The 27,898-nt window shown below is 38.3% G+C and overlaps 1 protein-coding gene and 1 non-coding gene across 3 annotated transcripts; both read left to right on the top strand.

Annotated features, from left to right (window-relative positions):
- The first annotated feature begins 4,186 nt into the window (after positions 1 to 4,186).
- GLR3.3 (glutamate receptor 3.3) lies at positions 4,187 to 9,239 on the top strand. Of its 2 annotated transcripts, XM_039041585.2 has the most exons (6): positions 4,187 to 5,406; positions 5,535 to 6,877; positions 6,956 to 7,233; positions 7,838 to 7,869; positions 8,006 to 8,415; positions 8,534 to 9,239. In XM_039041585.2, exons 1-6 carry the CDS (start codon positions 5,142 to 5,144, stop codon positions 8,960 to 8,962), a joined length of 2,757 nt encoding a protein of 918 aa, XP_038897513.1. In that variant the 5' UTR covers positions 4,187 to 5,141; the 3' UTR covers positions 8,963 to 9,239. The 2 variants fall into 2 exon arrangements, with proteins under 2 accessions (XP_038897513.1, XP_090174236.1); XM_090318110.1 differs by having other exon boundaries at positions 5,535 to 7,233.
- A 16,989-nt stretch (positions 9,240 to 26,228) lies between these two features.
- LOC150034117 (small nucleolar RNA R71) lies at positions 26,229 to 26,332 on the top strand. The gene has a single exon (XR_016532556.1). It is a non-coding gene; the product is annotated as a small nucleolar RNA R71 (small nucleolar RNA).
- The last annotated feature ends 1,566 nt before the right edge of the window (positions 26,333 to 27,898 follow it).

Here is a 27,898-nt window from a genome sequence, read left to right as displayed (position 1 = left end):
AAAGTTACTTTAATGATGGAGAGAGAAAATACATTTACTATAAAGAGAGAAAATGCATTTAATATAGTTTTTCTCATTTATCAATTGGAGAAAGAAAATGCATTTATTTAATTTTGTTCTACTTTTCAATTTGGAAAAAAATGCATTTAATAAATTTTATTTTCTATTTACGTTGGTTATCACATATCAATTTATTGGTTTTTTTTTTTTACGGATTAATGGTTATTTTAAATATACCTTAGAACATTTTGACGGATTCGTGATTATTTTAAATATACCTTAGATCATTTTGTTAGGTATTTGAAAATATTCTAACCAATATATGAAATATACTACAGTTTATAAATTAGAGATTGATTCAATGCTTGACATAAATCATAGTATAAACCAATATATGAAATATACCATAGTATATAAATCTTCATAAATTTCATTTACACCACAGTATATATATCATAATACAATAAGTCTAAATAAAAAAAAAAACACTCGTTTATATCAAATAAATGAATACATGTACCACAACATATATTATAATTTCCTACAAAAACTAAAAAAAAAAAAAAAAAAACATATATCACAGTATATATAAAAAAAATGGAAAAAATAAAGTCCATCTTCATATGGGGGTTTATAATACATAACCTTTCACCTTCATCTCTTCTTCTTCTTCTGCCATGACCGTCACAGATCTCTCTCCCCATTGTCATTGACCGGATTTATGCTCACCTCGCCGTGCCGTTGACCGAATCTGCTTAACCCGTCAACGTTGATTTGCCCCACGCCGTCCGCACCATCAATTCGTCCCAAGTTGTTTGTGTCATCTTGTGTTGAGTCGTCAATTCGTCCGACGTCATTGTCTACTACCTGCAACTCACACCGTCGGAAGGAGAAAAGAGAGGGAGGGGGAAGGAGAAAAGAGAGGGAAGAGGAAGATATGATTATGAATTATGGGGGAGAGAATATATAAAATATACTATTGGAGAGAGATTATATGCATGGGAAAAAGAGAAATAAATAAAATATATATATATATATATATATATATATATATATATAAAATGTAGGTGATGACTAAATTGTAAATAGCCACTAATATTAATAAAAATAGAGAAACCAATAAATCCTTTTTGTAAAAGATGAAATGTTCAAGACATTAGTTATAAAAGGGAAGGGAGAGTAACCAAAATGAAATCCATGCTGTGTGTATTTATATAGCCCTACTAAAGTGTATATAACAATAAGTATTGAAATGATGCTGTGGAATTAATTACATACTCTCTCGTACAGGCCACATCGTTCAAGGCTGTATTTGTAAAGAACAGTTAGCAAGAGTACATGACAACTTTAACATAATCAAATAATTTGTGAATAGTAGAATGTACTTCTAAATATGTCACAGTTTATATTGTCGTGTCACATAGACATGACCATAAATTCACACAAGATTTTATATTGTCCACGTTTTTCCCATAGCCATTTACCTCTCTCTCAATAAAAATTTAAATTAAAAATGTTACATCTATTTTTTTTTATTACATTATCTAATCATAATTTGTCATGGATTGACAATGTAACTCAAAATATACAAAGTATTGCTCTTTAAATAATGTTGATTTTGTAGCATCAATAAGAGCATTTTTAGATGTGATTTTGAAATTGTTAAAATCGTTAAAATCAATCTGAAACATGCCTTTAATAATTTGATGTAATAAAAATTGTATACAAAAGTTTAAAATTAAACGCTAAATTAATTTTGTGTGATTAAAAGTGAGTTTCGAAGTGATTTTTAACATCACCAGAGTGATTTTAACCGTTTTCAAATTTATTGTCGAAACTTGCTTTTAATAATTTGAACTCAATTTTGATGTAATAAAAGTCACATTCAAAATATAAAATTATAGGTTAAATTGATTGTTGTTATATTTGTAAATTTCATAAAACTATCGCTAAATTTATAAATTTTCTTTTAGAAAAATCGTAACAATCTGTCTCTGACGTAACAATGACATCTCTAAACTTTCAATTTGAAAAATTAAATCTCAAAGATTTAAAATGACAAATTGTACCCAACTTTTATTTTACTCAATCTTTCTTATAGTTTTCATTTCTCTCTATCTTCCACCTCTCCTCTCATGGTCATTGACTCATTCCCTTCTCTTCAATCACCCACTTTCTCTCTACTTTTTCACCTGTGGCTCTGGAATTTTGGGGAAATAATATGGATACCTCCCAATGAAATTGATCTAGGTTTTGAAAACACTACTTTTTGGGCATTTTGCATATTTCATGTCCTTGTGAAATTTACCAAGATCATCCAATTGTTTCTTCCTTATCATTCTTTTCTCTCAATCTTCGTTCTGCACTTTATTATTATTACCATCTTCTTCTTCTTGTTATTATAAATCAGAACGAGACAACTTCTTCTTATCGTAAATTAGAATGAGACAATAACTATTGCAACTTCTTCTTTCTAGCATAAACCAGAACAATGAGACAGATTAAGAAGAGACCAAAGAACGAGAAGAAGAAGCGAGAACAAGGCAAAAGAGTGTGAGGAAGAAACAAGAGAAATAATCCAAACAAAGGAGAAAATTGAGAAAAAAACTTACAATTATGTGTGAAGAGGAACAAAATGAAGAAGTAAGAGAAATAAGTGAGAAACGAGAGAAAAAGACGATAGTGTGTTTTGAGGTCAAGTGGGCACTTTCTCATTCTTTTTTTAACCTTAGACCAAAGTTAAGTTGGAAGTAACTCTAAAAAGAGGTCATTCGTACAAATTTCCAAATAAAATATGCTGTCCTAAAGTGAGCTTTTTGTCTTCTGTTTTTGTTAGATTATCGTTTGTAGAGTGATGAAAAAATCCACAAATTTTTGTTACACAAACAAATTTCTTTGAAAAATCATTTTTATTTAAATTCTTTTGACAAATACCGTTTAAATTATGCTTTAAAAATATTTCAAAACCTATTTTAAGTGCTTTTCAAACAATTCAATTTGTTTCAAGATGACTCACTTTTTAAATTAAATATTTGAAAAGATATTTTAAATGCACTCTAAAATAAAAAAGCAAATTTTGCTAGAATGTAAGGAAATTTTATATTTCTAAAGAGAAAAGTGGGTGATCGAAGGGGAGGAGACCAACCATGGATGGGAGTTGAGAGAGAAAGAATAAGTAATAAGTAAAATGAATTTAATTTTCACATTGACGAGAGTTTGAGGGTTAGATTCTAACATTTATCATAGTTTCAGATTTAATTCGAACAATTGAAAGTTTAGTGGTATAATTTTTATTATTTAAAAATTTTATTTTTTAAAATTGAAAGTTTAAGGATGCAATATTTACAGTTTTTTTTTTTTTTTTAATGGTTGGTTTGGTTTTTTTGTTGTGTTTGTTTTATTTTTGTTTTGTTTCTTTTTCTTTCTATTTTTGCAACTAGTCTAAGTCTAATAGGCTTTTTACAGTCTGGCTACATTTTGTCTTCAAACAAAAAAGTCGAACCAACATGCTTATTTGTGCATGTGCCACTCTTTTACTCAACACGCTTTCTCTAGGGAAAAAAAACATCTACTTTATTTCCATTTCACAATTTTCTACGGTCTAACTTTTTGTTGAAATGTCATTTTACAAATTGCACATAAGTCTTAACCATGGTCAAAATTATGTTGTCCATAAAAAATCCTTGTTTAAGATAAATTCTATGGCGAGGTTTCATACCTTTAGAATCTACTTAGAATTATAGCATGGTCGATCAATAATATTAAAAAAAACAATCTTTTAAGTTCACAATAACTTCATAATTTGATATTGTTCATTTTGGACATAAGCCCTCATGGCTCTCTAAATTTCTAGTCAATATTATACTTTGGTCTCATTTTTAGCAAATTAAATATACTAAGTTTCTAGTTCAAGCAAATCTATTATAAAGTGATTCAACATTGATTCTATACTTAAGAATGAATTCAATTCTAGTCGTGTAATTCATTTTAGGAAAGATATAAAATTTATCAAAGTTGTAGTTTTATGTTTTTTTTTTTTAAAATAAACTTTTTCTCCTTGATAAGTATATCATTCATAATTATACTTTTTTTGTTTATTAAGAAAAAATAACAAATGAATTATCAGATAAAATAGGTAATTAAAGAAGCCATCTCATTATAAACCACACTCAAACTAGAGTTCCAGGTTTTTTTTCCCTTTGCAAAAAAGGGAAAAAGAAAGGGAAAAAGAAAAAGAAATTACAGCTTTTGGGACATAGAAATTGGGAGATTTATGAAAGCCGCTGCGGTGAAACTTGGTCCTTGTCTACTGGGAGAAGCCGTGTCTCTGCCGCCCACTGCTAGGGCGGAAGGGCCCACCTTTGGAGTATCCACGAACGACTGAAGATGCTCTCACTGTCGCTGCTCAAAGATTGGGCCTCCAAGTAAAGAACACTCCACTTTTTTTTTCATCTACCATATACTTTCTCTCCCAATCATTCCAATATCTTTTCCTTAAAATTTCTTACTGGGGTAAACCCCCAATCAGGTTCTGCTTTCCTTATCTTATTCAGAGAATCTACTCTTCTGTGCAGTTTTAATTTCAGTAGTAGACTTTTTGCTTCCGTAGGACTGGTTGATGGTCGTCATTATTTGATTTTCTGTTAGTTATTAGTTTACCACCGGACTTTGCTGCTGGTTGTTCCGATTACTTCTTTGTTAAATTTTGAGAATATTTCATATTTGTGTGTCCATACTAATCAAGCTGCTTCTGGGAGTTGGGGCATTTGGTATGGAGTGTTTTTGGCTTCTCTTCTCTAGAATAATACTTACCTTCAGGGATCAGTTAAGTTTCAAAATGTTGCCGTGACCTTGATATTGGGAGGTGGTTTTTTGTTTTCCGGTTTGGAAAGAGTAAGGAATCGGATTCTGGGTCTGCTTCTGCTTACATCCACAGCTTCCTTATTTGTGAATGTTTCATACTTAAGCTTCTCTTGGTTCTGAGTCTTATTGAATCACCACGAGATAATAAAATAACCAAGTCCTGTTTAAGACCTTCTCCCAGCCGGCGGCGGAAATAAGGAAGAAACATATTTGATTTTAGTTTTTTTCCATAAACTAAACATAGATAGAATTCCCTGTTTCTTAGGCAAGAATCGTAAATGAGTCACCTTTGGTTTCTTTCTTTGTTATCTCTCTGTTGTGGTATTTTTCCTCTTGGGTTTGGTAAGAACATTTCGTCAAGACCATCGGTTGTGAACATTGGAGCTGTTTTATCTTTTAATTCTACTATTGGAAAAGTTGCCATGACTGCCATTGAAGAAGCTGTGAAAGATGTGAATGCGGATCCCAGCATTCTTCCTGGAACCAACCTTTGGTTACAAACGCAAAATTCCAACTGTAGTGGGTTTCTGGGCATGGTCGAAGGTGATCCCTTCTTTTCTTTTTCCTTTTCTTGCCCCACTTGATTGCTTTAATTTTCTGATGTTCTTTTGCGTGTGTTGATGAAGGCCTCTTTCTAATTCAGCCTAGAACTAACAATGAATTTGTTGTAGTTTTGCAACTTATGGAGAAAGAAACTGTTGCCATCATAGGACCCCAATCTTCTGTGGTTGCCCACATTTCATCCCAAGTTGCAACTGAGTTCCAAGTCCCTCTAGTCTCATTTTCAGCTACTGATCCTACTCTCTCTGCCCTTCAGTTTCCTTTTTTTGTGAGGGCTGCACAGAGTGATTTGTTTCAAATGACGGCGGTTGCTGAGATTGTTGAATACTATAGTTGGAAAGAGGTCATTGCTATATATGTTGATGATGATTATGGGTGGAATGGAATTGCGACATTGGGTGATAAACTTGCTGAAAGGCGTTGTAAAATCACATATAAGGTAGGTATTAGTCTAGATTCTGTGGATAATCGAGCCCGAGTTATGGATCAACTTGTTAAAGTTGCACTGATGGAATCAAGAGTTATGGTTCTCCATGTGAACCCCAAATTAGGTTCCTTAGTCTTCTCAGTGGCTAAGTACCTTCAAATGATGGGCAATGGATATGTATGGATAGCAACTGATTGGCTTACATCTCTATTAGACAGTGTTGTTCCTCCCCCTCTTGAGATCGTGGAGTCAATGCAAGGAGTTCTTTCTCTACGGCAGCACACAGCAGAATCAGATAAAAAGAGAGCTTTTATTTCCAGGTGGAATAAGTTAACAGGTGGCTCTTTAGGTCTGAATGCTTATGGTCTGTATGCTTATGACTCTGTTTGGATGGTTGCTCATGCCATCGACAAATTTTTCAATCAAGGTGGGATCATTGCACACTCTAATGACTCCAAGCTGCATTTCAGTGAAAGTGGTGATCTTCATCTTGAAGCTATGACCATCTTTGATGGTGGAAACCGCCTGCTGAATAACATATTGGAGAGTGATTTTGTTGGTCTGACTGGTACCATTAAGTTTGATTCGGACAGATCCCTTCTTCATCCTGCATATGATATTATTAATGTTATTGGGACTGGATCAAGAAGAGTGGGTTACTGGTCCAACTATTCTGGTTTATCAATTGAAGCTCCTGAGACACTCTATTCCAAACCACCTAATCGTTCACATGCAAATCAGAAGCTGTATGAGGTGATATGGCCAGGAAATACAATAGAAAAGCCTCGAGGATGGGTATTCCCGAACAATGGGAAGCTATTAAAAATTGGAGTGCCGCTTCGGGTCAGTTACAAGGAGTTCGTATCAAAAAGCAAAGGGACAGAAAATTTCCAGGGTTTCTGCATTGACGTGTTTACGGCTGCTGTAAATTTATTGCCGTATGCTGTACCACACCAATTTATAGCCTTTGGCGATGGCCATCACAATCCAAATTACACAGATCTTGTGTATGGGATTACAACTGGCGTGAGTATTAAAACATATTTAAAATTTGAATTTTTTAAGTTACTTGACTTCAAATGGCTAATCTTATATGTGAATCAGAAATTTGATGCTGTTGTTGGAGATATAGCCATTGTCACAAGCCGTACAAGGCTTGTAGATTTTACTCTGCCATATACTGCTTCTGGACTAGTTGTTGTGGCCCCATCCAAAAAACTGAACACTGGAGCTTGGGCTTTCCTGCATCCATTTTCTCCAGCCATGTGGATGGTCACAGCTAGTTTCTTCCTTTTTATCGGAATAGTTGTCTGGATTCTGGAGCATAGGACGAATGATGAATTCAGAGGCCCACCTAGAAGACAATGTATTACAATTTTATGGTGAGGTCCTTTATCTGAGATCTTCTAGCACAATTCGTCCTATTAACATATTTCAGTTTGTCACTTGCACACGGAAGAAGAAAAGGAAGTGAGAGAAGTACAAAATGCTGTTTATAACTTGCAATTTTGAAATGTTAGAGTCGTTATTTTACTGGTAAGATGAAAATCAAGTGACAGGAGACGACTGTAGACAATTTCATAGGATAGGCAAAGATCTCTCTTTTTGATTTGGAGAGTTGCTTAAAGACAGTCCAATTGACATTAATCCAAAGATCTTAGCCTTGGAATACTTCAAATAGATTATGTAATTCCATGCATCTGAGGTTTTCATGAAAAATGTGGTGAATTTGGAACTTAAATTGACGTTTGTGAAAGATATAAATTGCAAAACTCGTCTTCTTTGTACTTCTCATGATATATGTATTTGTCTTTGATCTCGTGATAGAATCCCAAGAGTTTTGAGTGTGTCCCTACTCTTATCTCAAACTAGACAACTAGGCCATGCTGATTGTTCAAGTCCATACCCTTTTCCTTTCCCTCTCTTTCCTGTAGATATCTCGTTTAAATTGTCTGCTGATCCATTGACTACTCGTGAACTTTGCAGGTTTAGCTTCTCAACTCTATTTTTTGCCCATAGTACGTGGAAATATCATTCTTCAGTTTACATTACAGCTATTTGCTCTTGTGAAAGATGGTTTGCTTTCATTGATTATCGTCACTTCCCTATACTATTATCATCTGTAATTTAATTCCTTCAATATTTATTTTGCAGAGGAGAATACAATCAGCACTCTTGGCCGCCTAGTGTTGATCATATGGCTCTTTGTGGTTTTGATAGTAACTTCTAGCTACACAGCCAGTTTAACATCCATTCTCACAGTGCAGCAGCTATATTCTTCAGTCACAGGAATCGAAACCTTGAGGGAAAGTGATGAACCGATAGGTTACCAAGTTGGATCGTTTGCTGAACGGTATCTGAGAGAGGAGCTGAACATATCTAAATCTAGGCTTATTTCTCTTGGATCACCCGAAGAATATACCAAGGCACTTGAGCTTGGCCCTGACAAGGAGGGGGGTGTTGCTGCTATAGTTGACGAACTTCTATATGTAGAAAGTTTCCTATCGAGACAGTGTTCATTCAGAGTTGTTGGTCAAGAGTTTACAAAAAGTGGCTGGGGTTTCGTGAGTGTTGATTCTTTCTTTCTAGGAGTTATCATTCTTATTAAGTATGTGATCAATTGAACACATCAATTATTTTAGTAACTGTCTGTTCTCCTGTTGCTCCTTTCGGTATTTTCAGGCATTCCCACGAGATTCTCCCTTGGCCATAGACATGTCAACGGCCATTTTGCAGCTCTCGGAGAATGGTGATCTGCAACGGATTCATGACAAATGGCTAGTGAAAAGTGACTGCACCAATGACAATACAGAGCTACAATCAGACCGGCTTCACCTTAAGAGCTTCTGGGGTCTTTTTCTAATCTGTGGCATAGTTTGTTTCATCGCCCTTGCCATATATTGCTTTCAGATTATTCGTCAGCTATACCATACTGATGCAAAAGAATCTGATCTGTCTAGCAGTAGTGGATCACATTCTAACCGCCTTCGAAGAATTATATCGTTATTGGATGAGAAGAAAGAACCTTCTAAAAAGGGAAGCAAACGAAGGAAAGTTGAGAAATCATCTGAAAATGATAAGGACGATGACCATTTGGATGCTGATCCTTGAGAAGTTGGCAAACAGAAATTGAAGCAGCCAACCAAGCTCATTATCTGGTCTTCTCATCAATAATTTTAAGGCTTTCCAGACATAAATTGCATTCGAAATCCAGTTTGAGAGCTGTAACTGTATAATTGAGTTATCTGTTTCTATAGGTTTAGAAAAATATATGTGCACTTTTGCGAAGTCCTTCCCTTCTGCTAAAGCATATTGGAGGAAATGATCATGTACAGCTTGTTTAAATGCACATCATCTTTCATTATTATTATTATTATTATTATTATTACTATTATTTTGGAGGGGAGGGGGTTGGAAGGCCTTGAGACTGACGCTCCCTCTCAGACTTTTGTTGAAGGGAGTTTAGGGATGATCATCGGTCGGTTGACATCGGTTTGGATGGAAACCGTCACCGATCATCGATATTGAAGTTCCAATTTTATGGAGATAGCTATATTGATAGAAATTTCGGGAAACTTTATGAAAATGGATGGAAATTGTTATAATTAGTTTATGAAACTTTTATTGTCATCTAAGTAGATTATATTTGAACTATTTTTAATCGTCATTTCTATAAATTAAGAAAATATTTAGAGGTATAGTGTAAATATTTGTGTAAATATCGATGTGAAAACAGAAATTTAAAAATGAAATTGAAAAATAATTACAAAAAAATATCAAATATTAGTAATTAATTGTAAAATTAAAGGATGTGAAATATTTGTATATAAAATAATTGTAAATTATTTATTATAAAATCTACATGTCTAATATCAAAAAGATGAACTTGAATATCTACTTCAAAATCTTGGAAAATTGACAAAAATGACCTTTTTCAAGTTTTAATTTTGATTTTTGGACCATTTTTAAAAAATATGTTTTTTTGACCCCCACAATTTTGAAAATGAATGAAAATTACCCTAATACCCTTCACATTTCAAAGCTCACTCAAACCCTCCAAACCATAACTTTTCTTTTACATTTTTACTCTTCTCCATTTCAAAAGCTCAATCTAACTCCATTTCACTCTTCCCATTCCACATTTCCTTGTCATTCTCTTTTTCATTAAAGATCATTGGGATTTTTCAACTAAGGTATGAATTTTCATTTTGTTTCACTCAATGTGTTAGTTTATGTTAGGTGTTCTTGTGTGAATATTTGGAATCTATGTTAGATCTATGTTGAATGTTATTTTTTTTCCTAAAAACATCATGTTCGGCATTTTCTGAATAAGTTTGAGCCTAAAATGCGTTTTCGGATATCGGTCTTACCCGACCGGGCCTCATAACATTGTGACCGGGCGGGCAAGTTTGAGGTTGCTTGAGGATAGATTGGGGAAGAGGGATTGTGCTCGGTGGTAGACCGGCCGGGTCGTAAGTGATTTCGATCGGGTATGGGCGGGAAAAGATCGGGTATGGACGAGAAAGACCGGGCAAGGGCGGAAAAGATAGGAAAGGATGAGGGGGAAGGTGGAAAAACCGGGTAGAAGTAGGTGGCGCTCGGTCTCGGCCCGGCCGGGTATTGGATTGGGTAGGGGGAAGGCACCGGGTAGAGAGGGGGCGCGCAAAAAGGGAGTGGGTATGGGATTAAACGATCGCTTAATATTACTAAACGATCACTTAGCTATGATCAATGGGAACGGAAGGGCATCGGGTAGAGAGGGGGCGTGCAGAGAGGAGGCGGGTATGGGACTAAACGATCGCTTAGCTATGATCGATGGGAATGGGAGGGCACCGGGTAGAGAGGAGGCGCGCAGAGAGGGGGCGGGTATGAGACTAAATGATCGCTTAACTATGATCGATGGGAACGGGAGGGCACTGGGTAGAGAGGGGGCAGGTATTGGGACTAAATGATCGCTTAGTACTATTGCCTAGTACTAAACGATCGCTTAGCTATGATCGATGGGAACTAAATGATACGTTGGATTTTCTAAACGATGGCACTACACGATCGTTTAACTACGACGCGCGCTGAGCGATGCGATGAAGTGCTACGCGATAGAACTGAGCGATCGTTTAGATGTTGACCTAAGCGATTGTGGCGTGGGAACTAAACGATACGTTGGATTTTCTAAACGATGGCACTACACGATCGCTTAGCTACGACGTGCGCTAAGTGATGCGATGAAGTGCTATGCAATAGAATTGAGCGATCGTTTAAATGTAGACCTAAGCGATCATGGCGTGGGAACTAAACGATACGTTGGATTTTCTAAACGATGGCACTACACGATCGCTTAGCTATGATGCACGCTAAGCGATGCGATGAAGTGCTACGCGATAGAACTGAGCGATCGTTTAGATGTAGACCTAAGCAATCGTGGCGTGAGAACTAAACGATACGTTGGATTTTCTAAACGATGACACTACACGATCGCACGCCCGAGTATTGGACTGGGTAGAGGGGGGCAGACCGTGGGGGGTGCTTTTGGAATTTGGCCCGACTCGGCCTGACCGAGTATTGGACCGGGTAGGGTATTCTGTTTTATTTATTTATTTATATTTATATATACTTTTTTATTTTTTTAAGTATGCATTGATGATCATGATGTGTTTTCTTCTAATTTATCTATTTCATGAAAAATGTAGGTTATAATGGAACTAAATATGAAGGTACATCCTAATGACCATTTTCTTGCAGTCCTTTCATGTTGTTCCCACATAGGAAAGGTTATCCCTAAAATTAAGAAAAAACTATCTCTGACACAATTAGCCATGTTTAGACAAGCATGTTTTGGTCATCTCCTTGACACAAACATCATATTCAATGGACCACTAATTCATTATATTTTTCTGCGGGAGGTAGAGGAACCTAGGAGAGATGTTATTAGCTTTAATCTTATGGGGAATAAAGTATCCTTCAGTCAAGCAGAATTTAACCTTATCACAGGACTAAAACATCAAACTAGAAATGTGAGGGGAGAAAATTCTTTTGTTAGACTTAGAGCCAAGTATCTGAAGGACAATGAAGGCATGAAGGCATACGAGTTGGACTTTATTTTTCCAACTCTTGAGTTTGAAAATGATTTTGATGCAGTGAAAATTGCATTGTTTTATTTTATGAGTTTGCTATGATGGGTAGAGAGAGGAAAAAGCAAATGGATTTTGAAAATTTAGCGATCATAGACGATTGGAATAGATTTTGTAACGAGGATTGGAGCAAGAAAATTTTTGCCAATACAGTTAAACGATTCAAACAATGATTGAAAGATAAAACATTGGCTTATAAAGGCAATGCAGATGGAAAACAACAGACGTACAGTCTTTACGAATTTCCCCATGCTTTTCAGGTAACTTAATTTGTTTGAATTACACTTACATTTGTTTGAATATTCATAAAAGTACACCACTGATTACACTTACATTTCATATAGGTATGGGCATATGAAACGGTTTCATCATTATCTGGACGCATTGCAAATAGATTGAATGACAATGCGATACCACGCATTTTGAGATGGTCGTGCTCACATTCTCCTCCATATGAAGTGATTAGAGACGAAGTCTTTGGGTCAGATGCAGTATGTTTCTTCTTGATTTTTTTAGGTTAGAATTATCTTGATACTTATAGCTTCTTAGTTTATTTAGTCATGATTACAATTTTTTGTAGGTGAGAATTACATAGGAACTCGTTCCTTCTGAGGAAGAGATCCAGTTTATGAATCGTGTTATGGAGCCACCCATCCCTCCACTTGCACCAATTGCACCACCTGTACCACCTATATAACCAAAACCCACAAATGATGGTGATGTTGCTAGACCTTCGAACACTAAGGAGGTCGATGACTGTGACAATCAACAAAGACATGACGAGAAGTCACATAAGAAACGGAAGAAGTACCGCAAATTGGTTAAGCTAGTCAAACATCTTGATCGTCACGTGAAAAGTGTGGAACGTGACAAAAAAAAATTTAAAAGTACTTACGCCGATGATCAAAAGTAAGGATATACCATTATGATGCTTTTTGTATGTTATCTTCATAACTAAGCATGCAGGGATATACCTAAAAAGCATTAATAACTATGCATGCAGGGAAAAGACTTTGACTGCACTAGAGGTGAGGACCATGGAGGTAGAGTGATCATGCTGTGGCCAATGATGGTGATAGGGATGATCGTTCTCTTGGAGCTGTAGGTATTGTAGTTGCTGATATTGTACCTGTGGCGGTTCCAGGTGACGATGTCATTCTTGTGTATGTATATGTGTCCCTAGTTACTTGAACACTCTTATTGTGCAGGTAATAGACATATTGTTCATGTTCATAAAAACGAAAATGCAAGCCCAACGAGGCTTATGTCATCGAAAATTTGCTATAGCTGACATTGTAGTTACGGTATGTTATCTGACATTGTAGTTACGCTATATATTAGGCCATTTTCTGACATTGTCTGATTTTCTCGTTCCTTTAGAACTTCCTAAGACGCGATTGCCATACTATCGATTGGAGTAGGGCAACAAACGTCTTAAAGTACGTTCATGGTAAACACACTGACTACGATGTAGCTTAGAGCAACGTCGATGCTATGTACATACCTTTCAACCTCTCTGGGATGCACTGGGTGCTTCTTTGTGCAGACTTCTAGGTAAGAGAATTAATTGGGTTTGATTCATTGATCGCATTACATTCAAACGCAGACTTGGAATGTGAAATGAGATCAGTGTGCGAAAATTTTCCCAGTCTACTTATTGTTGTGCGGTAATGGAGTCTCATAATCTTCTTATTGATCGTTGGACTCTATGCCGAGAACCTTTCGTGCCTCAACAACATGAGAGTGGTGACTGTGGTATGTTCACATGTAAATTTTTTTAATACAATGTAATAGGGTCCAAAATGGACATCTTAATACAAGATAAAATGCAATATTTTCGTAGACAATATGCCATTCAGATATGGGCAAATAGAGCGTTGTTTTAGAACTTTGTAAACATTTTTTGTAATTAATAGTTGAAATGATGAATGAAAATTTATACTTATAGTTTATATTTGGGAGTGGTTTGCTAGTAATAATGAAAAAATGAAAAAGTTTTACAAATTCCCAGCCGGACACATGCAAGTTGGAGCTAATTTTCGGCTGGGTGCATGAAAGAATGGAAAAAATATATAAATTCCCGGCCGGAGGCATGCAAGTTAGTGCCAATTCTCGGCCGAGCGCATTCAGGAATGAAAAAAAAAAAAAAATTCCCGGCCAGGCGCATGCAAGAATGGAAAAAATATACAAATTCCCGGCTAGGCGCATGCAAGAATGAAAAAAACAAATTCCTGGCCGGGCGCATGCAAGTTGGTGCCAATTCCCGGCCGGGCGCATGCAAGAATGAAAAAAAAAACAATAATCTCATCCAAATTCACAAAAATATCATTCAAGTTCACAAGAATCTCATCCAAATTCACAAAAATATCGTTCAAGTTCACAAGAATCTCATCCAAATCCACAAAAATATCATTCAAGTTCACAAGAATTTCATCCAAGTTCACAAAAAAAATCCATACTTCACTCAGTAGTATTACGAGGTTGATTGCATGTCATTTTGTTGTGACCCCGTTGACCACATCTAAAACACCTGTGGACTTTGACGAAATTCACCTGTAGAAGGAAATTTTTTTGTTCGTGGACGACCTACTCTTGGAACTCTTTTTGAAGATAATGTTTCAACATCGACGAAGGCCAATGATTGTTTCCACTTTGAAAAGTGTCCAAGTGGTCGTACGGGTTCAACATACACAGTCAATACTGCATCAATAGATTATACCCGTGAACAAAGAGAGGTAGGATCAATATTCCAAACCCTGCATGCAGCAATGGCGTGTGAACAAGGGATTTCATAATAATCAAACTTGTGACAAGTGCATGTTCTTACATGAATATTTACACGGCCTCCCAATCCTCCATCTATCACCATGAACTCATGTTGGTCAATTGGTCGAACTTTATATCTGCTCGCTTTGTCCGCCGCGTCACGAATTATTTTCATCGCATAGTTCGACAATCTTGATGTATTGTTTGATGGTTCCGTTCGACATCTGTAATACAAATCCTGTAACCAACCTCTAATATGGTCTAGAAATGAAGTGATTGGTAACTGTCGTGCATCTTTTAACACTCCATTTTTGCACTCGACGAGATTTGTTGTCATCTGATTGTATCTTCTATTACATTGGTACACCCTAGCCTACCACTTAAGACCGATATCCTCTAGGTATTTGCGTGCACCTGGATACCCTGCAAATTAATTCCAATGGTACTTGAACACAGACTCACGACTTCCCTTTGCTGCTTTATCGAAAATATCGAAAATATCTTTATTCTTAAAATTCACTAATAAATTAGCTTTCAAATGATGGATGCAGACCGTGACAATTGTCTTTTTTATGCTAGGGTGTCTATCTGATACTATAACCAAATCATGAACTTGCCCAATTGCACATCTTAATTACTGAAGGAACTACACCTAAGATTCATTAGTTTCTCCACCAGATATACCGAATGCGACTAGGTATATTTGATTATTTCCATCGACCCCAGTCGCAAGCAGGAGTTTACCACTGTATTTACCCCTTAAATGTGTTCCATCTACAATTAAAACAGGGCGAATGCAGTTCAGAAACCTCTTTATGAAAGCACCAAGAGCCATAAAGACGTACTTGAAATATTTATCTTCTTGCAGAGCATAGTTAAAGGCTGAACAAGAATTTTCAATTTGTAAGTATTCGTTGCTATCATAATTTGCTCTAGGAGTGTATTGTATAAAATAAATTGGAGAAATAAGTTTAAGTATAAGTGATGCATTTAGATAATTGTAACGCGTTGGGCGTTAGATATATGCACAAAACGCACACAACTCCTTCTAATGATGTTCAAGTTTTCCTAAACCAGACCCAAGTATAATTCTAATTTAGGTTCCTGGTAAGTCCAGGGTCGAACTCAGGGATTCAGTTAACCAAACGCAGACCTTGTGTTGTATCTACTATAGGGGTTTTCCTAAATGAATGTGAGAAATGTATTATTTACACTAAATTGCTGTGCCTATGCAAGAAGATACAAAAGAGTTGAGTGGTGAATGATGGATCATGCGAAAATGGAGTTTAAGGTAAGTGGACGTGTTGATTTAAGATGAGTGTACACAACTAGGATGTGATGTGAATGAGATGGGATGATTTGCTTATCTTTTGTTTATGCGTTAGACTTTGTTCAACATTTCTCGACGCAAATAACATACAAAGCCTATCTCTAGGATGCATGCGTCTAACACAAAATGCAATAGACACCAGTAAGTCTATCTCTAGCTGTACTAGGCGTCCTACTTAATGCAACTTAGTTATTCTTTTGAACAATCTAAGTTAAAGATGCTTTTACCTATTTGTCAAGTTGGCTTGAGTGTTAGAATGAAGTTGTGCAATAAGTATTAATGCATTTAACATAAACAAGAAATAAACAATGGCAAGTATGATGGATCAAATATATGAATTTTATAAAGAAACAGAGAGTCTTTACAAAAGCAATATTTGATCAAATGGAAGAAAGTGATAAATGAGAAGAAGGAAACTGAGTCAAGCCAAAGAATACAATCTCTTGTATTTCTTTGGCTCAATCTTGTTATGTACAATCACTTGTTTAGGAATTGGATGAAGTGTCTTTCTCTAGATTAGCTTCCTCGCTCCCTGACCGACAGTGGTGGTGGTTCTCAACCTTTCTGATCGTCTGGCACTATAACACAGCCTCTACAGAACTAGAACTATGACTACAATATACAGAGAGTAAGGATCTTGATAATTTTCGAACTTCTTAACTCTGGAGGGACTTCATCTATTTATAGGCGTTGGTCAAGTCCACTTGGTGAATGGGCAACATTAAAGTCCATGTCCTGGTCAGCATTAAAGTCCATGCCCTGGTTAGCCGCCTAACTCTCGGAAGCTTTTTAGACGCCGCCTGCTGTAGGTGCCCATACTTGCAAGTGGTGATGTGACACAATTAGCCTGGATCAATGTATCTTCTCTGCGTTGAACTCCCTCCGACGCATGGCCCATGCGTTAGGGCTTTTCCTGCGGCACTTGTCTAATGCGTTAGCGTTAATTCTCGCGTTGAAATACTACAATACAATGCGTTAGTGCCGCGATATTTAGTAATAAAACTTCTTTTGTATGAGTTTGCTAATGTTTGAATAAATCCATGCGTTTCTTCTAAAAGTGAGGAGAATTTATCATTCAAAACCTTAGTTGTTCCAACTTAAGAGCAAAATAACTTGTATTTCTACAAGTTATCACCACCCCCAAATTTGAACAATTCTTGTCCTCAAGTATTTCAAAATAATTCTTCGTTATCTCCTTTGTCTTAAGTGTGCAGAGTTCGCCTCTCATCATATTCAGTCATAAGCTCGAGATAAGAGTTTGGAAAATGTAACTCAGATTGACTCTTTTCTTAAAAGGACTAATGTTTAGTTTCAGGTGCACCAGGCCTTTTATCACAACTTCTTTCATCTCTCAAAACATTCCTTTTTTTTTCTTCTAAACTAGCAATGCGTTAGATGCTCTTTTTACAATAAATGTCGGATAAAAAGAAAAAAATTATGAACTTACTTACCCATGCGTTGTTCCAGGTATCCCACTTTCGTTTTGGCTTACCCACATGGGTGTCATGCGAGCATCCAACTATGGGTGAGAACCCTTCACAACCTAACTCATATCTAATATTCATGCATTTCAAGATATAATTTCTTCAGACTAGATAGAGGAGTTATATGGGACGCGTTGATCTAGGAGACTTAACTTCGTTTTGGCTTGCCCCCACGGGTGTCATGCGAGAATTCAACTACGGCTAAGTGCCTGTTCCAACTAAACTTATGCCATTTTAAGGTTTTTCTTTTGAAGTAATGACAGAGGAGTCGCATTTGATATTTTTCTTATTTTGTTCCCTTTTTATGATGTACTCGTTTGATGCGTCTTAACTCGGATTTCCCTCATCCCCAAATTTAGAGATGAGCTATACTCATCCCAAATTTGGAGACGAGCTAAATCCTCATTGCTAAAAGAGAAACAAAATTTCAAAAAAGGCTTTGAGAGTTTGAAAGGAGTTTAAGACTTAAAGCTTGCACGCATTAGAAAGTAGACATAACCTTTTTAGAGAAGTTCAAGCCTTGTTAATTTTCCCAACGCCTACTCTATACTTATAGATTTCATATAGTTGATATCATTGAGGTCAGACAGAGCACAAGACTTAGAAAATATCCAAAGAACAAAAATCAAGTATGCCAAGTTCAAATGCAAGGAACAAAATGATAGGAATTTCTCATTCATTTTCATAAATTCACATGAAGTAAACAAACAAGTGAAACAGATACAAAAGAACAATTAAATCAAAATACAAAAATAACCGAACACCCTAAAACTCTATTGTGCTGGTGCGTCATCTCTGCATTCTTCCTCAGGGTCTTCATCCATAAAACGCAAGGGGTTTCTAAGATGGGCAGGTAGTGGAGGCAGAGCAAACATTCCAACAAAGACTTGATTGATGTATTGCGTTGTGTAAACAAATTGGTCTTGCATCTGTCTTTTTTGCTGCCTGAGATAATCTCTTAGAACCCGATTCTGTTGCTGAAGACCTTCGATAGATCCAATGGTCTAAGCCGATCACTGATAAAAGTTTTCAACTTTTCTAAGTCTGCGCTGCGTTGAGGTGGTGTTGGTTCATTTCTTCCAATTGGGTCTTCAAAATTTGCTACGTTGCTTGACCCTAGCCCAGTTGGTTAAAAAATTATTGGAGGAGGCACAAAGTTGGGAATTGGACTTAGTTGGGGCGAAGGAAGGGAACAAGGGATGTTCTGATCTATATGAGTTGGTTCTTGGCGCGTTTGATCAGAACTCCCTTCTGGAGGGGCCAATGGTGAGTCATGGAAAGTAAGATTGAGGAGTGGTTGCGCTTCTTCAGCCGGAAGTTCAAGCTCAGCTTCATGTCCTTCATGCTCTGAAGCTTCATCGCTGTGTTCAACAATCTGAACGCGTCTTCTTTTGGGGGCACGTTTGGATGATCGAGGCTTGGTTGCCACTTCCTTGGTTGGTCAGGTAGGTTGATGTGGTGAACCGCGAAGTAGACGCCTTACTAACTTTATGTCTATCAAGCCATTGATATCTTCATGATCATCCCCCAGAGGGATGCCCCCGTGTTCGTATAGTGCACAGATTAGCCATGGAAAGTAGAGTTGCCCTTGTGGCTTAGTCTTGATGGCTTTGATCTGATCCCTTATAATTCTTCCAACGTCCAAAGGGATGCACTGCATGACGCAATAGGTAGCCAAGACGCGTTCCTTTGATAATGTCTCATCATGCGTTGGCATGATGCTTCGTTTGATCAAGTAATACCACAAATTCGCGTCTGGAGTTAAATTCCTGGAAGCTAACATTTTTGCCCCGTTTCTCGATGTCTGCCATTTGCTTCCAGGTTTGGCTACTGTCTTTAATGCATCTTCTAATTGGCTTGGCGTTGGCTGCTCTAAGATGCGATTTCCTTCCGCGTCCGGATTATTGTCAATGTTGAACACTTCATTTTTTCTTGTCAGCTGAGAAGCACACTAACACCTTATCAACAAAAGATGTGTTATTCTCCATATCAAACTCACTGTTGTAGAACATGCAGATGAGGTTAGGCCAAATACGGGTGTGCGCAACGCATAACTAATTCCACCCCAATACGTTTATTGTCTCAGTTATGTAAATTGGCAGTGGGTGGCATTCAGGAAAGAAGCACTTTTCTATGAGTATGTCACTAAATTAACTCTTTCTTCCCGAGGTCTTCTTAGATAACACGTCGGTTACCTTGCGTTTTCCTGCCGCATGCTATTTTTCTTCCCTCGCCAGTTCTCTCAGTTCATTCTCTAATTCCCTTTGGAGATCCGTCTTCCTTTGCCCTTGCCTTACGGGCTGGTAGCCTTCCAATTCCTGCTCTAGCGCGTCATGCCTTGAGCTGTTTTCATGCATTGCACCCTCAGGTCCGGATACAGATTGCTGATCTTCTTCTTCCTCCAATATCAATCTTCTTTTCCTTGTTATTCTTTTTTATTTTAAAGGCCTTTCATTCGCGTCGGATGGGCGTGGTTGAGAGGCGTTAGGGCCAATTCTCCCTTCTTCTCTATCTTCTTCTTCCTTTTCTTCTCCTTCTTCTCTTTCTTCTTCTTCTAATTCCTCTTCAAGCATCATAGCATATCGCTCCACTTCGTCCAACTCAAGTGATGCGTTCGGTGGGTCTAAACGCATCACCTACTCTTCTTCTTGACTTTGATTGAGAGACGCCAAGATTGCACCAAAAACCTCTTGCTTGTCCAGTCGAGCCAATTCTACCAACTCTGCAAGATTACGCTCTGACGCAGGATTGTCAGAGGGTGGTATGGGTGGAGTAAATGGAGGGGTGCTCACTGGGGTATGAGGCATCCCAGGGGAAGATATGAAGATGGGCGAATGAGGTGGTTGGCTCGACGCGTCTGATTCCACTGGATAAATGGTGGCCAAGGGCTTGATAGAAAGTGGAGATGGTGGATGCACAGCTGGTGACAGTGCGTTGTGGATGTAGGCTGGGAGTGGATTATGCGTTGCACCCACCATAGTGATGTTAGGGATGACTGGTGGTGGGGCAAGCTTAGTGTAGGGTCTGGAGGTGGCCGTAGATGACGAATGCATCCTTGGTTTTGCAGGTGTCTTGGCCCTTAGTTTGGGGGTAGTTTTGGGTTTTGGTTGAGGGGTTTTAGGTTTAGGTTGAGGGATCTTGGCCGGAGGGGTAATGATGGCTTTGGAGGCTTTGAAAGGGAGTTTTGTGGGGGCTGTGGAAGGTTTCGAAACAGACGACCGCTGGGAAGAGGTGGCTCCGCCATGTGTGGGTTTGGTTTGGGTGAGGGTTTTGGTGGTTTTTCTAGGGCTCGGGGGAGGTGAAATCGAAATAGAGGATGAGGAATAAGAGCTTATCGGTGAGTTATTCCCGAAGCTCATGGTCTGGTTCTGGCTGTCTGAAGTGGACGACATTGTGGTCGGAGAAGCTCGAGCGAATCGGAAGCGAGGGAGACAGAGAGGTTAGGTTTTTTTTCTTTTTTTTTTTTTCAGAGAGCTCGAGAGTGAAAATGAAGAAGAAGAAAACTTTGAATCGTTGGGTCCTTTTATAGGCTGAAAGAGGGTTAGTGGCTGACGTCAGGCGGTGCCTAATGTCTATAATAAATGTAAAGTTGAAGGGACGTCTTGGTTATCTAAATACCTGAGTGTTTTTGTGTTCTCGAGACGCCTCCCTTCAACTGGGCCATGCGTTAGACTTGCGTCTAACGCATTCGTTGTTCCCAACTCGATCATACATAACTTTTAAAGAAAAATAAACAAGTTTCCAACTTCTGTAAAAGCAAAAACAAAGAACAATCAATCTAAAAAAAAAAAAACAACCAAACAAATAAATCAACAAACTCAAACGAATCGTAAAATACAGAATGCAAAAAGACAAGGATAGAAGTAGCATCCCTGGAATATATGGCAATGCAAATGCAGGGATACTTCGACGCGGGCCTCAACTGGCTTTGCGTAGTGCAAGAGATGACTTTTGGCATTCCAGTCCATCTTCAAAGTAAGGCTTCACTCTTTGGCCATTTATTTTGAATGCGTTGGTGCCATCTTCTCGTGTTATTTCCACAACTCCATATGGGATGATTGTCTTAATGATAAAGGGTCTTGACCACCTGGATTTTAGTTTTCCTGGAAACAAACACAACGTGAATTGAACAACAGAACTTTTTGACCAACAACAAGTTCTTTCTTATTGATGCGTTGGTCATGCCAACACTTTGTCTTTTCTTTGTACAGCTTATTGTTCTCGTACAAGTTTAATCGCACTTCTCGAGCTCGTTGAGCTGAAGTTTGAGTTGAGCGCCCGCGGTGTCCACTGATCTTACAACGAACAGAAGTTTTTCCATTGTAAATTCGTACGTAGCTATCAACGAATTTCGGCAAAAATTCATGTTTAACTTCTTAAATGCCCAAAACGCCTTGTGCTCCAACTCTAAAGGTAAATGACAGGATTTTCCAAATACAAGAGAGTATGGAGACATACCTATAGGAGTTTTGTAAGTAGTTCTGTAGGCCTAGAGCGCTTCATCCAGCCTCTGTGCCCAGTCCTTCCGTGTTGCATTGACGACTTTCTCCAGGATAGACTTGATTTCTCGATTTGATACTTCTGCTTGACTGTTTGTTTGTGGGTGGTAAGCAGTGGCGATCTTGTGCCTGACATTATATTTTGCAAGTAATTTGAAAATGATGCGATTAATGAAGTGCGTACCTTTGTCGCTTACCAGGGCTCTTGGCGATCCATAGCGTGTAAAGATGTTCCTGGTAAGAAACTTAGATACAGTGGACGCATCATTCCTAGCACAGGCTACTGCTTCTACCCACTTAGATACATAATCTACTGCAAGTAAGATGTATTGTTGGCCACAGGACAGGGGAAAAGGTCCCATAAAATCTATGCTCCAAACATCAAACAGCTCAACTTCGAGAATATTGTTCAAAGGCATTGCGTCCCTTGAAGAAATATTCCCGATGCGTTAACAGGGGTCACATTTTCGAACAAACTCCCTCGCGTCTTTAAAGAGGGTGGACCAAAAGTATCCACTTTGAAGGAACTTTTTTACGTTTCTTTCCCACCAAAATGCCCTTTGTACGGAGAGTCATGACACTCAGCTAATATGCGTTGTGTCTTCTCCTCCGAAACGCATCGACGCATTATGGAGTCAGGGCCTTGTTTATATAGGAACAGTTCATCCCAAAAATAAAACTTGTTGTCATGAATTAACCTTTTCTTTTGCTGAGAGTTGAAGTTCCCAGGGAATTGCTTGGTGGTTAAATAATTGACTATGTCCGCATACCAAGGTTCCCTGTCTTCAAGTTTAAACAGGCTTTCATCAGAAAATGCGTCCTTGATTTCACTTTCTTGGGCTTGCATTTCTTGATTCTTTAACCTGGACAGGTGGTCAGCCACTTGATTTTCTGTTCCTTTTCTGTCCTGGATATCAATATCAAACTCTTGTAGCAGCAATACCCTCTTATCAACCTTGGCTTCGCATCTTTTTTGCTCATCAGGAATTTTATAGTCAGTGTATATGGTGGCTGATGCACCAACTAAGTAAGATCGAAACTTTTCAATGCCAAACACTACAACCAACATTTCTTTTTCAGTAGTGGTGTAGTGTTCCTGAGAGTCATTTAATGTTTTGGACGCGTAGAAGATGGGGTGTATCAAATTACCCTTTTTCTGCCCTATCATTGTTCCTACTGCCACATCACTTGCGTCGCACATGAGAATAAAGCGTTGTATCCAATCCGGTACTATCAGTACTGGAGCTGTCGTCAACACATACTTCAAGTTTTCAAACGCGTCAGTGCAGTCTTCATTAAAGTCATAGGGCCGATTCACCTCTAGTAATGTGCTCAGAGGTCGCGCAATCTGAGAGAAACCTCTAACGAACCGTCTATAGAAGTCGGCATGCCCTAGAAAACTTCGTAAAGTTTTAACATTTGATGGTGGTGGAATTTTTGCTATGACATCTATTTTGGCTTCATCTACTTCCAAGCCAATCTTAGATACTTTGTGACCTAAGACAATTCCTTCAGTCACCATGAAGTGACATTTCTCCCAATTCAACACAAAGTTTATTTCCTCGCATCGAGCGAGGACGACCTCCAAATTATCTAAGCATGACTGGAATGAGTCTCTAAAGACTGAAAAATCGTCCATGAAGACGTCAACGGTCTTTTCTAGGAAATCAGAGAAGATAGCCATCATACATCTTTGAAATGTCCCAGGTGCGTTACACAGCCTAAAGGGCATGCGTCTGAATGCAAATGTTCCAAAGGGACAAGTAAACGTAGTCTTCTCCTGATCTTCCGGATCTATTAGAATCTGGTTGTAACCAGAGTATCCATCGAGAAAGCAATAAAATTCTTTGCTTGCAAGTTTGTCAAGAATTTGATCGATGAAAGGAAGGGGGAAATGGTCTTTCTTAGTTGCTGCATTGAACTTCCTGTAATCCATACAGATGTGCCAGCTCGTGGCAGTTCTTGAGGGTATGAGTTCATTATTACTATTGACTATCACGGTCGTACCCTCTTTCTTGGGAACGCATTGGACTGGACTTACCCATCTACTGTCGAATATAAGATAAATAACTCCCGCGTCCAACCATTTTAGAATTTCTTTCTTAACCATTTCTTTCATTATGAGGTTCAACCTTCTTTAAGGCTCGATTGACCCTGACTTCCCTTCTTCCAGCCTAATCTTATGCATGCAATAAGATGGACTAATGCCACGGATATCCGCAAGCGTCCAGCCTATTGCACGTTTATGCTTTTTCAGCATTTGCAAGAGAGATTGCTCATTAGGATCTGTAAGATTTGTGGAAATGATCACAGGTAAAGTGTTGTTGGTTCCAAGGAATACATATTTCAAGTGTCTAGGTAACTGTTTCAACTCGAGTTCTGATGGTTCTTCAAGTGATGGACGTGTTGGTTTCGTCCGCCGCTCACTCAGACTTGGCGCCTCTGATTCTTTCAGGTTCTCCTCCAACGTGAGGACCTCACATACATGAGTCTCTTCTTCAGGCAACTAAATACTGTTTAGTTGACAATCTTCATTATCTAGGAACTTTAATGCGTTGAGCACATTAAACTTCACCTTCTCATTGTCCATACGCATAGTTAATTCGCCTTTATGCACGTCACTTAAAACTTTCCCAGTAGCTAAGAAGGGGCGTGTAAGGATAATTGGTACCTCTCTATCTGCTTCATAGTCCAAGATAATAAAGTATGCTGGGAATATGAGATTGTCAACCTTTACCAGAATGTCTTCAATCTTCCCTTCTCGGTACTTAATTGTTTTGTCAGCGAGCTGAAGAGTAACAGAAGTAGGTTGTGCTTCGCCAATCCCCAATTTCTTAAAAATTGAAAGTGGCATGAGATTAATGCTGGCTCCTAGATCGCACAATGCATGACCCACATCCAATCCTCTTATCGAACAAGGAACTGTGAAGCTCTCAGGGTCCTTCTGCTTCTTTGGTAGACTGTTGCTTACTAACGCGTTACACTCCTACGTTAGCGCTATTACTTCCTTCTTGCTGACTCTTCTCTTCTTTGTCAAAATGTCCTTATAAAATTTGACTTATGTTAGCATCTGCTCCAAAGCCACTATAAGTGGAATGTTGATATGCAGCTGTTTTAGGAGCTCAAGAAAGCGCTTGAATTGTTGTTCATCATTCTTCTTCATCAGACGCCTAGGGAATGGTGCGTTCAAATTCACCTCAGGCTTTTCAGCGTTAGACGTACTGGGTTCTAAATGGCTCGTAGTCTCGGGCTTTTTTCTTCCTGATCCATTGAACATGTGATGCGTTCTTTCAAAGGACTGCTATTTCTTTGATTCATTCTTCTTTCTTCAAGAGCTCTTCCACTTCGCAGCGTCACCCCGTGACATTGCTCCTTCCCATTATTGTTCCCAGGTGTTTCAGTATTGCTAGGTAGAACTTCAGGCTGCCTGTTTTTCAACTCGCTCTCTATCTGCCCTACCTGGATTTCCAGGTTTCTGATAGATGACGCCTGGCTTTTCAGCAACACGTCATTCTGGGCTATGTACTCCTTCAATAGATTCTCAAGCGGAGATCCTGAGCTCGACACCTGTCCTCCTTTATTAAAGGGTTATTGATGTTGTTGATGTGTTTGTTGAAATACAGGCGGTGGTCCATTCCTTTACTGATGATTCCCCCCTAGGTGGTGCTCCTGATGATTTCCTCCTGTCCAAGAAAAATTCGGATGGTTTCTCCATCCAGGGTTATATGTATTAGAGAATGGGTTGTTTTTATGAAGCATATTGACTGAGGGTTTTGTGGACATTCAGCATAGGAGTGAGGATCTCCACAGCCCACACAGCTAACCATGGGCTACCCAAACGCCTCTACCTGATTCACCTTCTACTGATTTGATGCGTTTCCCAGCGTTATGTTCTGCAGAAGGCTGGTCATCGTAGCCACTTGAGTAGAAAGTGTGGCTATTGCGTTTGCATCAATAGAATTAGCGTTCTGAGATCTCTTTCTTCTGTCAGTTCTTCCATCATATGTATCATCCACCCATTCCATATTGTGTTTAGCAATGCGGTCTAGTATCTCTTTAGCCTCAGTATAGGATTTTTCCATAAGTCCACTAGACGCTGCTGCGTCTGCTACCATCTGTGATGCTCTATTCAGTCCTCCATAAAATGTCTCCATTTGGATAGTTAGTGGTAGTCCATGGTTCGGGAAGTTTTGGACCAAGCCCTTAAAACGCTCCCATGCGACGCTTAAGGTCTCAGCATCTTCTTGTTCAAAGTTCATAATCTCTCGATGCCTCCTCACGTTGGTGGTAGGTGGGAAGTATTTTTGCATAAATTTTTCCACCAACTTCTCCCAGGTGGTGATTTCACCAGGCTTCAGTGAACTCACCCATTGTTTTGCGTCATCACGCAAAGAATAGGGAAACAAGGACAGCCTAATCGCCTCTAGGGTGATTCCAGGAATCATAAATGAATTACATGTTTCCAGGAAACGCTTTATGTGGGCGTGAGGATCTTCACCAAGACCACCCCCAAATTGTCTAGCATACTGGAGCATTTGGAGCATAACAAATTTAATCTCGAACCTAGTTCCATCCGACATTGAGTATATGATTCTTGGAGAGAAATCATACAGTACAGGGGACGCGTACTCCCTCATGGGATACGTGTTCTTCCGCCATTGCTCGTTGCCTGTTCTGTTGTCTGAGAAATTGTTGCCTCAACCTTCGATGATGGTTAGATCGGTTCCTACGTCGAAAGGTCCTTTCAATCTCGAGGTCATATCTAAATTCAGGAGTGCTCTCTCTGCTCATAAACATTCACAAGCTTAGGCGTAGCTTGTAATACTCCCTCGACTGAAGTGTTCCTACAACAGATACAAACGAAATTTCTGGTTAGTTCTTGTTTCTGAATCCCCGGCAACGACGCCAAAAACTTGTTCGTTGCTATCGTGATTTGCTCTAGGAGTTTATTGTATAAAATAAATTGAAGAAATAAGTCTAATTATAAGTGATGCATTTATGCTTCGATGCGTTTAAATAATTGTAACACGTTAGGTGTTAGATATATGCACAGAATGCACAAAACTCGTTCTAATGACGTTCAAGTTTTCCTAAACCAGACGCAAGTATAAATCTAATTTAGGTTCCTGGTAAATCCAGGGTCGAACTCAGGGATTTAGTTAACCAAACGCAGACCTTGCGTTGTATCTACTGTAGGTGTTTTCCTAAATGAATGTGAGAAATGTATTATTTACACTAAATTATTGTGCCTGTGCAAGAAGATACAAAAGAGTTGAGTGGTAAATGATGGATCATGCGAAAATAGAGTTTAAGGTAAATGGATGCGTCGGTTTAAGATCAGTGTATACAACTATGATGTGATGTGAATGAGATGGGATGATTTGCTTATCTTTTGTTTATGCGTTAGACTTTGTTCAACATTTCTCAACGCGAATAACATACAAAGCCTATATCTAGGATGCATGTGTCTAACATAAAATGCAATAGACACCAGTAAGTCTATCTCTAGCTATACTAGGCGTCCTACTTAATGCAGCTTAGTTATTCTTTCGAACAATCTAAATTAAAGATGCTTTTTCCAATTTGTCAAGTTGGCTTGAGCGTTAGAATGAAGTTGTGCGATAAGTATTAATGCATTCAACATAAACAAGAAATAAACAATGACAAGTATGATGGATCAAATATATGAATTTACAAAGAAATAGAGAGTCCTTACAAAAGCAATATTTAATCAAATGGAATGAAAGTGATAAATGAGAAGAAGGAAACAGAGTCAAGCCAAAGAATGCAATCTCTTGTATTTCTTTGGCTCAATTTCATTGGGTACAATCACTTGTTTA

The sequence above is a fragment of the Benincasa hispida genome, chromosome 9, assembly GCF_027475165.1.
Source record: "Benincasa hispida cultivar pf3 chromosome 9, pf3_genome.v1.1, whole genome shotgun sequence".
NCBI classification, from domain to species: Eukaryota; Viridiplantae; Streptophyta; class Magnoliopsida; order Cucurbitales; family Cucurbitaceae; genus Benincasa; species Benincasa hispida.
Note: the sequence above shows the minus strand (reverse complement) of the source record. Positions and strands in the feature narration are given on the sequence as shown.

What these genes read in the sequence shown, in the direction of transcription:
- GLR3.3 (XM_090318110.1), top strand. Translation starts at nt 5,142, where the DNA reads ATGAGTCACCTTTGGTTTCTTTCTTTGTTATCTCTCTGTTGTGGTATT. An exon ending in GTTTCTGGGCATGGTCGAAG is followed by an intron (nt 5,407 to 5,534) that starts GTGATCCCTTCT and finishes AATTTGTTGTAG; the next exon opens with TTTTGCAACTTATGGAGAAA. An exon ending in CAAAAAGTGGCTGGGGTTTC is followed by an intron (nt 8,416 to 8,533) that starts GTGAGTGTTGAT and finishes CGGTATTTTCAG; the next exon opens with GCATTCCCACGAGATTCTCC.